This window comes from Neofelis nebulosa, chromosome 4 (genome assembly GCF_028018385.1).
Source record: "Neofelis nebulosa isolate mNeoNeb1 chromosome 4, mNeoNeb1.pri, whole genome shotgun sequence".
Lineage (NCBI taxonomy): Eukaryota > Metazoa > Chordata > Mammalia > Carnivora > Felidae > Neofelis > Neofelis nebulosa.
In genome coordinates this window covers 167,381,786-167,397,290 of record NC_080785.1, presented here as the reverse complement: position 1 = coordinate 167,397,290, position 15,505 = coordinate 167,381,786, and the positions used below count along the sequence as shown (strand labels likewise).

The following is a 15,505-nucleotide window of genomic DNA, read 5'->3' as shown; positions in this document are numbered from 1 at the left end:
CTCTGCCCCTCCCCCTCCCCTGCTTGTTCTCTCTCTCTCTCTCTCTCTCTCTCTCTCTCTCTCTCTCTCTCTCTCAAAAATAAATAAAAACTTAAAAGAAATATCTGTCCAATGATTGGTGGGCATGCGAAGGCAGAGATTCAGAAGTGTAGACGGAGGGGCGCCTGGGTGGCGCAGTCGGTTAAGCGTCCGACTTCAGCCAGGTCACGATCTCGCAGTCCGTGAGTTCGAGCCCCACGTCAGGCTCTGGGCTGATGGCTCAGAGCCTGGAGACTGTTTCCGATTCTGTGTCTCCCTCTCTCTCTGCCCCTTCCCCGTTCATGCTCTGTCTCTCTCTGTCCCAAAAATAAATAAAAAACGTTGAAAAAAAATTAAAAAAAAAAAAAAAAAGAAGTGTAGACGGAAACCGGGAAACAGACCGCAACCCACTGACAAACCGGAGGCTCAGGCAGCCCAAGGGGGTCCCAGCCCAGACTACCCACTGCAATACCCACATTTTTATGAAAAGGAGCCTGGAAAATGGGTGTGGAGGGGGTAATGGGGACTCAAGAGGTAAGCTAGCAGGGAGCGGGGAGATAAGAGGCTGAGGTCACCGATTTGGAGGAGATAAATGATAAGGAGAGACAAGAATCTGAATTCTTTCCTTCGTGTGGGGCAAGCTCCCCTTCTGTTTCCCTGGGGGAGTAAAAGAACACCTGAAGAAACTCTTGCCTCAGCTTTACAGGGCTTGTAAAATACCCGCCTCAGCTTTTAAAATATTTGTTAAGGTTTTAAAGGGGCGCCTGGGTGGCTTAGTCGGTTAAGCGTCCGACTTCAGCCAGGTCACGATCTTGCGGTCCGTGAGTTCGAGCCCCGCGTCGGGCTCTGGGCTGATGGCTCGGAGCCTGGAGCCTGTTTCCGATTCTGTGTCTCCCTCTCTCTCTGCCCCTTCCCCGTTCATGCTCTGTCTCTCCCTGTCTCTCACAAATGAATAAACATTAAAAAACTTGTTTTAAATAAATAAAAATAAATATCTGTTCAGGTTTTATTTATTTAAGTAATCTCTGCCCCCAACCCAACGTGGGGCTCAAACTCACAACCAAGAGTCTCTTGCTCTAGGGACTGAGCCCGCCAGGCCGCCCCCCACCTACGTTTTGCATTCACGTTTCTCATCTCCAGTCTTCCCACCTCCCCAGGAGATCTTACAGTACCTCTGGCCCATTTTTCCAGGGAAAACAGGCTTTCACAGAAGTCCTTGCCAGAGGGCACACAGCTCACAAGAGGCAGATTCAGGATCCAAGCTGGGCCCCGCGTGATCTCCAGCATCTTTGAGTTCTTTTTTTAAATTTTTTTTTTAACGTTTTTATTTTAATTTTTGAGAGGCAGAGGCAGAGACAGAGCGCTAGTTGGGGAGGGGCAGAGAGAGAGAGGGAGACACAGAATCCGAAGCAGGCTCCGGGCTCTGAGCTGTCAGCACGGAGCCTGACGCGGGGCTCGAACCCACAGACTGTGAGATCATGACCCGAGCTGAAGTCGGACACTTAACCGGCTGAGCCACCCGGGCGCCATGAACATCTTTGAGTCCTTTCTGCACTGGCCCGGGAGGACCCACCTGAAGATACCCTTACCAGCCTCCTGCGTGGGTCAGGAACCCACAGGGACCCTCCCCCAGCAGCCCTTCCAGCAGATGCACCACGGAGGAGGGGGTGGGGGGTTGGCAGAAGGACAGACAAATGTCTGGCTTTTACTTCCAGGTCCCTGGGGAGCCACGTAGGGTTCTGAGAGGAGGTGGGAGGGTCAGATAAAAGGCTGTACGAGGGCGGGGACTGGGCAGTCTACTCGAAAGTGGGCCTCAGCTGCAGGGGTTGGGAAACCAGTGGAGGGCACACATGCCTGCCCCCCCATAAGAGTGGGGGTCAGATTTGCCAGGAAGATCAGAGAAGGTCCTGCCCGAGAGAGGGAGGATGTGAGAGAGAGTGGAATGCCTTGCTCTCAGGATGGGACAGAGACAGACTTGGGGTCAGGAGAGATCCAGACAGGCTTTGATGTCCCCGGAGCACCCCCAGCTGCCCCCCAGCCCCTGCTGGAGATCGGATGTCCCGGTGGCCCCAGTAGGAAGAGGGTTTGCTTTGATCTTCCCTCAGACCCAGCCCAGGAGGACTGGGAGTGGGAGTGGGGAGGAGAAGAGGGGAGAGGTGGAAGGAAGGGGAGGGAGGGCTCCTAGAACCCAGGGAAACAGCCAGGAACTTCCTTAGATTCCTGGGGTGGCTTGGGGGGCCCAGGCAGCCTCAGGCAATCCCCCGAGCCTCAGTTTCCGTCTTTGTAATGGGCATGACAGCAGCACTCCTGAATAGGGTTAGGGGAGATTAGGCAGGTGAGGATTCAGCCCGCAGAACAGGGTTTCCCAGCCCAGGCACTGCTGACACAGGGCACCAGATCATTCTTTGTGGGGATGGGGGGGGGGGGGGGGCTGTCCTGTGCATCCCAGCACAGGAGCAGACCCCGGCCCCCTCCACATTGCTACAACCAAAAATGTGTCTAGGCTTTGCCCAATGTCTCCCTCAGTTACCCTGGGTGGCAACCGCTCACTGTACTAGAATATTCTCTGCGACAGGGGTCTGAAGCTGCATGGACAAAACCAGCAAACGCTTTCAGTAACAATGACCAGCCCAGCCCGGTTCTGAGGGAGAACATTAGTTATACATTCTTTTAATATTTATTCATTTGAGGGGGGGGGGAGGGGCAGAGAGTGAGGGAGACACAGAATCTGAAGCAGGATCCAGGCTCTGAGCTGTCAGCACAGGGCCAGACGTGGGGCTCAAACCGACAAACCTTGAGATCATGACCTGAGCCGAAGTCGCAAGGTCAAGGGGCGAAGCCACCCAGGCGCCCCTAAGGGAGAACATTAGTTAAACTCATTAAACCCTTACAAAGACCTCCTGGGCTGGGGGGGGGGGGGGGGGGGTAGACTCAGTTATCCCATTTCACAGAGAGGCAGACTGAGGCTCAGAGAGTTTGTAAATTGCTCAAGCCACACATGAAGGTCTCAGGGCCACCTCCCGGAGCTTCTGAGGGTCCAGCAGCAGCCGGGGGGGGGGGTGCCCCCTCCTCAGAGGTTTGAGACCCCAGCCCCCACACCCCTTCTTTCCAGCAGCTATGACCTGTGTGTCCTCATCCCTTCTTTGTCCTTCCCAGCAACCCCCTGTGTTAAATTTGTCCCTAAACAAGCCCAAGGAGGGCTGGGATGTCCTGAGAGAGCGCGAACCGCATTCTTGATTCTTCTGTGTCTTCCTACGTGCCCCGGAAAAGCAGTCCACGGGCCCCAGACAGCAGCGAGGGCTGTCACAGCATCAGCCAGGGCTCCTTAGACCGTGGTGGCCCCTCGGACTGCCTGACCACGCAGGGCACCGGCCACGCAGGGGCAGGTGACGGAGCGAAAGCGGCAAGTGGCAGGCTGATGTTCACATCTTCAGCATGGTGGCGGTGCGATCATTCAACACAAGATGTGGCCTCACGTTGGCACAGAAACATACACGTGTACGTGTGTGTGTGTCGTGTCTGGCATTGTGTTTCCCCCACAAACGCAAATCAGCGGGTGGAAGTCCTAACTCCCCAGGACCTTGGAACGCGCGACCTCACGTGCCCATAGGGTCATCGCAGACATGCTGCGTTCAGGTGACGTCACACGGGTATAGGGCAGTATTGACCCACTGAGAAGGGAAATCCGGACACAGACACACGGGGCGAAGCCAGGTGACAAGGAAGGCCAAGAGAGCGGGGTGGCACCTGATTAAGCCAAGGAACACCAAAGATGGCCAGTGACCCCCCCAGAAGCCGGAGAGCCTGTGGCACATTCTCCCTCGGGGCCTCAGAAACAACCAGCTCTGATCGAGTCCTTGAGGTTGGACCTCTAGGCCCCAGAAGTGTGAGGCGATACGTTCACAGTAGTTCAAGGCCCCGGTTTGTGGTGCTTTGCTGGTGCAAGCCCTAGGAAACGATCACTCTGTGTGTGTGTGTGTGTGTGTGTGTGTGTGTGTGTGTGTGTGTAGGAAAAGTTTTAGTAAGAAGCGTAACAAGCTGATAATGGGGAATATGGTGGATGCGTGGCGGCCTTAATTACACAGACTTTACTTCGGATTTCCACGTTATTTGCATCGTAAGATTAATTTCAAAAACAAAGAAGCTTAAGCCATCCTTAATGGATCTTGTATTTCCAGGTATGCAGGTTGGGATTCTCTTCCTGGCCTCCGACGACACAAATTTCCCGATGAAACGCAGAAATGGAGGCAAAGAAAGGAACGCACGCAATTTACGACTTTCGGCAGCCGTGGTTGCTGTCCCCCCCCCCCCCCCCCCCCGGAGAGCTGGGTATTGAGAGGCCTTTACGTTGCTAAGAAAAAGCAAGGGGGCGCGCCTGGCTGGCTCTGGCGGTGGAGCGCGCGCCTCTTGATCCCGACGTCGTGAGTTCAAGCCCCCGGGTTGGGTGTGGAGGCTACTCAAAAAAAGAAAAAGAAAAAACGATTCGTAATTTGGGGGGCTGAAAGGATCTGCTTTTGAAATGCACGCAGGATGTCAAGTCGAATCGGATAAAGGCTGCTACTCGTATACGTCGCTTGTTGGGGGGTGTGGGGGCGTGTGGATCGCATGAAATGGACTGAATCCATTGCAGTTTGGACTGAAGACGCTTTTGTAATTTTTTCCAGAAAATGTCCATGCCACGAGATGTTGTTGGTTTTTTTCCCTCGATGCCAAGGAGCTGCAAATTGCCTTCAAAATCGACCTCAAAACACTTCATTGCTTTTCGATGTACCAGAAGACCCCCGCCCTGGATTTCCTCAGGTGGTACCTTGGGAGTGGGGACGACAGTTTCGAAGGCAACGCCAGGTCACTCAAGCCCAAGGGGGCGGGGCTTGGAGGGCGCGGCTTCCCCCGCCTTCCAGCGTGGACTTGTCACCTGGATTGTTTCCAGCCGAGGGGGCGAGAGGCAAGGGTGACCGACGAAGCAACAGCAGGGGCTGCATGGAGTCCGGGTCCGTCAAAATTCCAGGGCGCGGTCATCTTCCTCGACCCTGGGCTGCCTCGTAGGAAAACAGGTTTACTGAGATTTAATTCACGTGCCATAGAATGCATCCATTTAAGGGGTGCAATTCCGTAGTTTTTGGTATATTTATAGCTATGCAACCAGCACTGCGGGCTAATCTTAGAACATTTTGATCACGCCCGAAGAAACTCCGCGCCCATGAAGCAGTCTCTCCCCACTCGCCCTCCCCACTCATTCCCCAACCCCAGGCAACCACTCACTTCCCGTCTCTGTGAATCTGCCTGTTCTGGACATTTCGTATGAATGGGGCCACACACTTGTGGCCTTTTGTGGCTGGCGTCTTTCACAGAGCATCAGGTTTTCAAAGTTCACCCTTGTCGTAGCGTGAGTCAGCAATTTATTCCTTTTTATGGCTGCTAATAGTCTCTTGAACGAAGGGACCACAGTTTGTCTATTTACCCATTTGATGGGACACATGGGCTGTTTCTACCTCTCGGCTGCTGTGAATCATGCTGCTGTGAACATCCGCGTACACGTTTCTGTGTGGACGGGCGTTTTCGATTCTCTTGGGTGGATCCCTAAGAATGGGGTTTCCGGATCGCGTGGGACCTTCATGTTTATTTAGTGTTTCGAGGCGTTGCCAGGCTGTTTTCCAAGCGCTTGCAATTTTCTGCATTCACTCCTTTGTGTCTTCAGCAAGTATGTAGCGAGCAGCCCATAGGGGCACTGCGCTAGGGGTTGGAAGCGTTAAAAACCACCTGCCCCTGGGGCGCCCGGGTGGCTCAGTCGGTTGAGCGTCCAACTTCAGCTCAGGTCACGATCTCGCGGTCTGTGAGTTCGAGCCCCGCGTCGGGCTCTGGGCTGACGGCTCAGAGCCTGGAGCCTGTTTCACATTCTGTGTCTCCCTCTCTCTCTGCCCCTCCCCCGTTCATGCTCTGTCTCTCTCTCTGTCTCAAAAATAAATAAACGTTAAAAAAAAAATTAAAAAAAAAAGCAACAAACAAACCACCTGCCCCTAAAAGAGCCACTTAGGCCAAGTCACGACGTGCGGCTTCATACCTAACCTAACAGCACTTCCAACTGCCCCCCAGAAACGTTAAGTCTTAAAGGATCAGTCCTTAAAGGATCAGTCGGGAACTTTCTCATAAGCACCAAGTAGGTAATTTGTCTCCTGGGCCCTCTGCACCTCAAAGAATGAGATAATCTGCATAATAAGACTTCCTGCTTAGAGAAGTGACCTTGCGTGGGACAATCCTTTCTTTTCTTTTGCTAAGAACCTCCTTGCCCCACCCTGCTTCCCATAGAAACCTTCCATTTTGTACAACTCTTTGAGCCCCATTCGCGAATCCCTTAATAAAGCCAATTAGCTCTTCAAATTCATCCTGTTCAATTTTTGTTCTTCAGGGGCCCCTGGCTGGCTCAGTCATAGAGCAGGTGACTCTTGATCTCCAGGTGGTGAGTTCGAGCCCCACACTGGGGGTAGACATTACTTAGATAAGTAAATAAAGCTTAATTTTTTTTTTCTTTTGTTGTTGTGCTGTAGCAAACAAACGTGTGGAGAAAAAATAAGACAGGGTGGACGGGGGAAACCTCATTGAGAAGGTGACATTTTAGCAAAGACCTGAAGGAGATCAAGCCGTGAGCCTGGCGGATAACCTGGAGGAAGGGCACAGCAGGTGCAAAGGCCCAGAGGTGGGAATGAGTGAAACGGACATGTCTGTGTTTGAGGAGCAGCAAGGAGGCCGACGGAGGAGGCGGATGACGGCAGGGAGGTGATGTGGGCAAGGTGTGTGAGGTCTAATAGGACGTGGTGCACAACCAGTGACCCCAACTGTCATCGCGGGAGTAGGGCAGTCCCAGGCAGACCATAAGACCACGCTGCCGTCTGGGGGCCCCCAAAATCCCAGAGCAGAGCCTCCTGCCCCTCCATGTTAACGAGGTTCTTGCAGCCTTCCTGTCCCAGCCTCCTGGTCCTAACCATCGTGCAAGGTCCCCATCGCACAGGAGGGAAAGCCGCGCACGTCCCCGGGAGGCGGGGAGAGCAGCCCCTGCTGGCTCAGGGCAGGACGAGGCACAGCTGGACTCCGGAGGCCCTAAGTTCAGGGAACTGAAAGCTGACTAGCCCGCCAGGTTTGCAAGACACTGAGAACAGTTCCCACCTAGTCCTGAGGCAGGGGGCTGCCGGGAAGGACCTTAACCCTTTCCCTAGCAACCTGCCGCTGTCTCCATGACAACTAGGGAGGGGCCCGATCTGGCCCGGCAGGTCCGGGATCCCGCAGGGGCGGGGAGTCTCGCCTTCCCCGGGAGAGGAGGAACCCGAGCCGCGCCTACTAGCCCTTTAAGGGGCTCCGCCCTGCGAGGCCTCAAAGCGCCCTGATTGGCCCCGAGAGCGGCCGAGCGCAGCCGAACTTGACGCACCCGCCCGCAGCCTTCCCTCTCCACCTCCCACGCGGCCCGGCGGCTACCCCAGCCAATCGCCGACCGGCGCGCCAACCCTCATCTGCATGGTCACACCCCAGGGAAAGACTGCACCCAATCCGACAACTCGAAGAGGCGTCATTAGCATGCCCGAGGCGGGGCGAGCGGCAGGGGCGGGCTCGGGGCGGTTGGTTGGAGCGTCGTAGCAGCGGAGAGGTCCGGGAAAGTTTCTTTGGAGGTGAAAACAGCCGCGGAACTCTGGGCCCTGCGAGGGGGTGGGGGCGCGGGGGTCCTGGGGCTGGGGAGAGGCCCCCCCCCGGACTGGAGGAGGGTGGGCCCGGGCCTTCCGGGGGACCATCGCCCAACAAAGGATCCCCGGGGCGCCCGCCCTCGAGGGCCTCCCCGCCCCTGGATCCGGCCCCCCCCACCAAACGCCCCGGGCCCGGCATTCCGGGGGGCTCCCCCGCCGTCGGCGACTCGGGCGCCCCTCACTCAGCCACGCGTCTGCCTTCCAGGTGGGGCCGGGAGCGGCCATGTCCCACGGCTCCAAGCAGCCCGGCGCGGCCGCCGCGTGAGTGCGACATCCCCTCCCCCAGCCCACTCGGGGCTGCAGCCCAGCCCCCGCCCGCCCTGTCGGAACTCCTGGACCCCCGTCCCCCAGGGTCTTGACTCCCCCCACACACACCCGGGTCAGGACCTCCCCGGTGGGTCCCCGCCGGCCTCTTCCCCCACCCACCCCTGCCACTCCCCGGCCCAGCCCCTCCCAGGGGTCTCTGCCGCCCCTCTTGTGCTCCTGCCCCGTCCCGCGAATAATGACCCCGTCGGACGCCTGCCCCCAGGACTCAGGCCCCCTCAGTGCCAGCTCCGCGGTCGGGGGTGGAGGTGAGGGTGGGGGTGACCCTGGCGTCCCGTGGCTCCAGGCCGGCGGGCGGCAAGGCTCCGGGACAGCACGGGGGCTTCGTGGTGGCTGTCAAGCAAGAGCGCGGCGAGGGCCCCCGGGCCGGCGAGAAGGGGTCCCACGAAGAGGAGGTGAGAGTCCCTGCACCGTGATGGGGGGAGGCCCTGGGTCTCGCCCACCGCCTGGAAGCTCCACCCCGGGCCAGATTTGAATTCGCTGTGGCTCCGCCCACAGCCCAGATTTTCCTCGCGGATCTGAGACCCCCGCCCCGTGCCGCATGCCACGCCCCCAAGGGGATCCTCAGTCGCTAGGTCCGGGCCCCGCCCATCGCCCAATACTGCCCTGTGGGAGGCACCTTCCCATCGTCCTATGGGCCTTTGCTCCAGCACAGAAGCCACGCCCAGACCAGAGACCACACCCACAAGCCCGCCCCATCCCTGGGCCGAACCCCGTTGCAGATGCCACGTGCTCCGCCCCTCCGATCCCTCACCCCCGGCCGGCGCTCCCCGAACCCCCCCCCTCACCGCCTCTCCCAAACCTGACCCTTCACCAGGCCATACCTCCAGGCCCTCGCTCCTTGGATAGGCCCATCCCTCTAGCCCTGCCCCAGCCCTCCAGGCCCCTCCCAACGGCGCGGTGCGGTTCTGCAGCCGGTGAAGAAGCGCGGGTGGCCCAAGGGCAAGAAGCGAAAGAAGATACTGCCGAATGGGCCCAAGGCACCAGTCACCGGCTACGTGCGCTTCCTGAACGAGCGGCGCGAGCAGATCCGCACCCGCCACCCGGATCTGCCCTTTCCCGAGATCACCAAGATGCTGGGTGCCGAGTGGAGCAAGCTGCAGCCTGCAGAAAAGCAGGTGGGACGGCGGGGGGCGGCGGAGGGGGCTGGCCCAGGACCACTGACCTTCACCCCGACCCGCTGGACACTGCTGAAGCCACCCCCGCCCCCAAAAGGACCCTTGCTTTGTTGGGCCCTTGCTTCTGCCTGAGAGTTGACCACCCATGAGCTCTCCCCAGCATGCTGAAGCGAGCAGGGGAGGGTGGCAAGAAGAGACGTAAAGTCAATAACTAACGTGGATATGTCTAAAGAAGCAGGGGTGGGGGCTGAGGTCTTATGCGATACCTTCCGAACTTCAAATCCTGGATAATTAACTGAAAGTTGCAACAACATCACGGGAACAAAAAGCACCACTGGTTTGCACCGTCTAAGTGGGATTTCAACAAGCAGAGTGGGTTCGGGAGGGCAGTGCAGCCCACGGATGGGAGCCTGTGGTCAGAAGGCAGGGAGTGGTTTATAAAGGCGGGAGTCTGGGGGGAGGAGGGAGGTCTCTGAGCAGCAGGCTGAGAAGCCAGGCTTTCCCTGGAAAGGCGGGCGGTAGGGAGCTAGGGGCAGGTTGGGCACCGTGAGCGGAGTGATGGAGATGGCGTGTGGCCTTGGAGGCCTGCCTCCCGTGCCCCTGGGCCCGGCCGAGCCTCCTACTGCCCCCCTGCCCCCCCCTTCCCCCCCCAGCGGTACCTGGATGAGGCCGAGCGGGAGAAGCAGCAGTACATGAAGGAACTGCGCGCCTACCAGCAGTCAGAAGCCTACAAGATGTGCACGGAGAAGCTTCAGGAAAAGAAGATCAAGAAAGGTGCGAGGGGACCCAGCCCCCCAGGCAGCTGGGTCCGGGCTCTGAGTCAGGCGACCCGGGCAGACCGCCCCGCCCTCCATGGGGCTCTCGTCCCATCAAGACGAGAGACCCCCTAACCAGACAGCTGTGAGTGAGCAGGGCCGGGCGATGCGGACGTGGGGGTACGCAGACACTGGGGGGCCCAGGCAGGAGCCTGTCCCAGGATGAGCAAGGCTAACACGGGGAGGGGAGGAGGGTATCCCAGGCAGGGGGATCGGCACTTGCAAAGCCATGTGGGGGGTCCGAAGAGACCTGCCAGGCTGATCCTGCCCTCCTCCCTCCCCAACTAGAAGACTCGGGCTCTGGGCTCATGAATACCCTCTTGAACGGACACAAGGTAAGTGCCCCTCCTCCAAGGACAGTGCCTGGGCAAGAAAGGTCTGGAGGTCTTTAGACCCCTGGGTGAGCCAGAACCAACCTCACACTCACCGGAGGAAGCGAGTGCCCCGCCTCCAGGCAGAGGTGGGACAGCCACATCCTGGGAATGTTGTTACCCAGATGGCCAGAGGAGTCCCTCCCAAGCTTCAGGGACGTCCCAGAGGGGTTTTGGCTGCCCTCTCCCCCAAAATCGTCACCTTGTCCTGTCATCCCAGGGTGGGGACTGTGATGGCTTCTCCACCTTCGACGTCCCCATCTTCACCGAAGAGTTCTTGGACCAAAACAAAGGTGAGCACTGAGCAGGGGCTCTTGGGGAAGGGGGTGTTGGGAGAGTGGGTGGGCCCAGGCGGGAGGTAGCAGGCCCCCGGGGGGGGGGGGGGGGGGGGCGGGAGTTTACCTCTCCAAGCCGAGGTGCCTGCGTCCCGCAGCCCCCACCCCCGGAGCTGAGGTGTGGGGCTGGAGGCAGAGCAGTGACAGACCGCCAGGCAGGGGGACACAGCTAGGGCGAAGGCCCGGCAGAGGGAAGGGGGGTAGCGCCAGGCTCTGATCCGGCTCCCCCACGCCGCAGCGCGGGAGGCAGAGCTGCGGCGCCTGCGCAAGATGAACGTGGCCTTCGAGGAGCAGAACGCCGTGCTGCAGAGGCACACGCAGAGCATGAGCAGCGCGCGCGAGCGCCTGGAGCAAGAGCTGGCGCTGGAGGAGCGGCGGACGCTGGCGCTGCAGCAGCAGCTCCAGGCCGTGCGCCAGGCGCTCACCGCCAGCTTCGCCTCGCTGCCTGTGCCGGGTGCGGAGGCCCCGCCCCCGGCCCCGCCCCCGCCGGCCCCACCTGGCCCACACCGTTTATCTTCCGAACCCCGCCCCGCCGGCCCCACCCCCTGGTCCCACCGGCGCCGCCCCCAGCTGCTTCGGGCCTGGAGCCCCGCCCCCGCGACCCGCCAGCCCCGCCCCCGGCCGTCCAACTCCGGCTCCGAAGGACCCCTCCCCTTCCCGAGCAAAGCCCGCGCCCACCGCCCGCCTTCCTCTCTGGCCTTCCACGCTCTGGCCTGAGTCGACCTCGGTTACCTCCTCGCCAATTTGTCCCCGCCTCCCCCACCGCGACCTCGCCCCCACCACTTTCCATTTTCTGACCCCTTCCCTCAGCCGACCTGGATCTTTCTGGGTCTAGACGTCTTGATCCCCCACCCGACCCCACTGACGCGCCGCGCCTTTGGCCCCCTCCCCGGGACCCTGCCCTTGCAGACCCACCCCCCCCCCCCCCCCATTCTCTGACCTCCGCTTCCGGGGATCCCCGCCTGCGTGGACTGCCGCGCTGGGCTCCCGTGACCCGTCCCTTCTCTCCAGGCACGGGCGAGACGCCCACTCTCGGCACCCTGGACTTCTACATGGCTCGGCTGCACGGCGCCATCGAGCGCGACCCCGCCCAGCACGAGAAGCTAATCGTCCGCATCAAGGAGATCCTGGCCCAGGTCGCCAGGTGTGTGTCGGGGCGAGTCCCGGGGCTCTGCTCAGTCCAGGGGGGTGCTGTCCGGCCTGGGGCTTGGGGGGCTGCCTGGGGCTAGACGTGCTTGGGCGGGCCCCGTGGAAATGACTGGATCTCACCCTCCACCGTGGTTCCCGGAGTCTGTGGGCGCTGCCGGGTGGGATCTAATTCCGAGGCCACCGCCCACAAGGGAAGCTACCAGGTGGGGCTTGTTCGATGCAGGGGGCCGGTGGTCGGACCACTGTGGGGCGCTGATGAGGCCGGGTAGCTTATTCACACTGCCGGGTGGGATGTGCCCGTCCCTCTTGGCCGATGAGATCCACTGTGGGGTGGGGGAGGGGGGCCTAGGACTTCCTACAGCCGCGCTGCTCGGTGGGCTTTTCTGGGTGGCTCCCAGGGGCCTGGATTAGGTGGGATCGACCCCAGGCCCCCTTCGTGGCATCTGTTTGGAAGTGCTGAGGGTTGGCGGCTGGCCTGCAGTGACCCCTGGGATGGGAGTCGGGGCTGATAAATGGTGGGGGTCCCCATCACGAGTCCCCCCCCCCCCCTTTCCCGTCACAGCGAGCACCTATGAGGGTACCCGCCGCCCCATGGATCCAGAGAAGACCAAGCTCTGGTCACGGCCCCTTCTCCCCACCATGGAGGAGGATTGGGGGTCCACCTTTTGGGGCCGTGCCCAATCCTGCACCTTGGGGGCTCCAGCCCCCCTCAGATTAAACTTCTACAGCCTCCCTCTAGCTTTCAACTTCCCCAGCACCCCGAGCCCAGAAAACCACCTGCTGTACGAGGCACATCTAGAACCCAGAGCCCCGAGGCCCAGCAAGGCCGCTCACCTTGCACGTCACACCACAGGGACATGGGGACACCACACACGGGCCGCGTAGCCCAGGACACGGGGGGGCCCCACGGCAGCTTGCACATCCGATGTGGGGAGGGATGTACCTACTATACCGGGTCTTGAGGACCGAGCCCTGGGACACAGGAGAGAGAAGAACCCACAGCTGACACACTGGGACTCCCAGCAGGTGCTCCCCACGAGCGCCCCCGCGTGGGCGCGCAGCAGGGACAGGCCTATACTCCGGGCGGGGCCCCCTGCCTGTCACCCCCAGATTCCTGCACCCCAGCGCTGGGGAGGCTGGTACCGACCAGCCCTCCCTCATCCAGCTGAGGGGCCCATGTGGAGGCAGCCTCTGCCTTTGCTCAATCGGGACTTTTTAAATAAAAAAAGTGGAATTTGAATTCCAGGTTTGTGGATTTTGCGTGTATGTGTGTGTTGGGGGGCAGAGGTGGGCCAGAAGACGTGGCCCCCAAGACGCCCCCGCGGCGTGTTCCGGACCTGCCCTCCCCCAGCGCCTGGCAACCCCACCGACCCACTGAACTGTCTGGATTTGCCTGTTCTGGACGTTTCTCACACATGGGGGCACGTGCTCTGCGGCCTTTTGGGTCCGGTTCCCTCCCCGAGCGTCCACAGGGCAGCGGGCCGCCTCCTGTTCGCCGCTGAATAACATCCCGGCGTGTGGACGGAGCCCCCGGGGTTGTCCATTCACCCGCTGATGGGCATATGGGTTGTTTCCGCCCTTTGGCGGCTGTGAACCCTGTCGCGACCGTGTGCCTACGGGCGTCTGATCGCCTGCCTGCCGTCGCGCGGGGCTTCTCCCCGGGAGTCAAACTGCTGGCTCCCTGAGCGATCGTCTCCGAGACCGTTCGCGTCACGGAATATTGAAGACATCTCGAAACTTCGGGAGGAGCATTTGACAAAACACCCATATCGTGGATCGAATCGTGTTCCCTCAAAAACTATGCTGGAGCCCTAACCCCGGGCCCTGAGCATGTGACCTTATTTGGAAATAGGGTCGTTGCAGATATAATTAGTCAGGGTGAGGTCATCCTGGAGCAGGGTGGACCCCTGAGCCAATATGACTGGTGTCCTTATAAGAAGATGAAGATTCGGACACAGACTTGGGAGACAGCCACGTGACCACCGAGGCAGAAATGGGAAAAACACAGCTGCCAAAAAGCGCTGGAAAGGTCCGGCCACCACCAGAAGCTGGGGCACAGGGGAGGCCTCTGCTGAGGTCTGTGGGGGACTGGCGGGGGGCGGGGGGGAGAGCGTGGTCCTCGCCCATAAACTGATTTCACACTTCGGGCCCCCGGAACAGAGAGAGTACATCCCTGTTAAGCCACCCAGCTCGTGGTGCTTTGTTATGGCGGCCCCGGGAGACGGACACAAGCAGATAATGTCACCTCCCCAGCCCAGGTCCCTCGTCCCACCTCCTCTTGGCCCAGGTACGCCCACCCGGAATTTGCAGTCTGCCGGGTGGTTCTTGGTCTACTGTTAGCCCCTAAGTATGTCTTCCGAAAAGAAAAGAGTACCGTTTTGGGGAGGGGGGAGGGTTCCTCGGTTTTTCAAGGTTTCAGAGTGTGCAATTCTGTGGTTTCTCGTGCGTTTACAGAGTTGTGCAATCAGCAGCACGCTCTAACTCGAAAACATTTCCGTCACCCCAAAGAAACCCTGGGGCGCCTGGGTGGCTCAGTGGGTTGAGTGCCCGACCTCGGCTCGGGTCATGATCTCACTGCTGGTGAGTTTCGGGCCCCACGTCGGGCTCTGTGCCGACAGCTCCGGGCCTGGAGCCTGCTTCGGATTCTGTGTCTCGCTCTCTCTCCGCCCCTCCCCTGCTTGCGCTCTGGCTCTCCAAATAAATAAATAAATAAACATTAAAAAAAAAAAAAAAGAAAGAAAGAAAGAAACCCTGTACCCCTCAGCAGTCACCACCCCCCTCCCACCTCCCGCAGGCCCTGGCAGAAACGAGTCCACTTTTCTGCCTGTGGATTTGTCTGTTGTGGTCATTTCATGTAAATGGAATCACACACTATGCGGCCTTTTGTGCCTGGTTCTCTCACTGAGTGTTGTGAGGTCGTTGTTTTTAATTGTTTAAAAATGTTTTATTCTTTTAATTATTTTTTAACGTTTATTTTCGAGAGAGAGAGAGACAGACAGAACGTGAGCGGGGGAGGGGCAGAGAGCGAGGGAGACAGAATCCAGAACGGGCTCCAGGCTCCGAGCTGTCAGCACAGAGCCCCGCACGGGGCTCGAACCCGGGAACCGTGAGATCATGACCTGAGCCAAAGCCAGACGCTCAGCCGACTGAGCCACCCGGGCGCCCCTCTTTCCCTCCTTTTCCACCTGTAACCTGGAGGTCCCTTCATTTCCTCGCCAAAGACTGCTTGAAGGCCTGCTGCGGGCCAGGCACTGGGCACCCGGGATATGGCCGGGAAGAGAGAGGTCAGAGCAGCCGGCCTCCCGTAGCTGACGCTCCAGTTGTGGGGACGGCCAGCTGGTGTGTCAGCTGGTGCTCAGCACCAGGGGGAAGAATCTGGGGAAAGAGATTGAGAGGTGGAAGGAGGAGGCAATATTTGATCAAGTGGCAGAGGAAGGTGAGGGGGGGAACCAGTGGGTGACTGAGAGATGGCATTCCAGGCAGTAGGAACAGCGTGTGCAAAGGCCCCGGGGTAGGACGGGCCTGGCCCATTAGAGGAAAGGCGGGGGGGGGGGGGGGGGGGGGGGCCCTTTTGGCGGGTGCATTGTGAGGAGGGGGAGACCGGGAGGAGGGGAGGGCGGGAAGGAGTTGGGGCCGGTCCTGCAG

The 15,505-nt window shown here is 59.8% G+C and overlaps 1 protein-coding gene across 1 annotated transcript; it reads left to right on the top strand.

The window, feature by feature from the left end:
- Positions 1-7,595: 7,595 nt before the first annotated feature.
- On the top strand, positions 7,596-13,115 carry HMG20B (high mobility group 20B). The gene is made up of 10 exons (XM_058729040.1): positions 7,596-7,676; positions 7,954-8,009; positions 8,359-8,467; positions 8,987-9,190; positions 9,844-9,964; positions 10,294-10,340; positions 10,597-10,669; positions 10,950-11,165; positions 11,723-11,855; positions 12,423-13,115. Exons 2-10 carry the CDS (start codon positions 7,972-7,974, stop codon positions 12,433-12,435), a joined length of 954 nt encoding a protein of 317 aa, XP_058585023.1. The 5' UTR covers positions 7,596-7,676; positions 7,954-7,971; the 3' UTR covers positions 12,436-13,115.
- Positions 13,116-15,505: the final 2,390 nt, after the last annotated feature.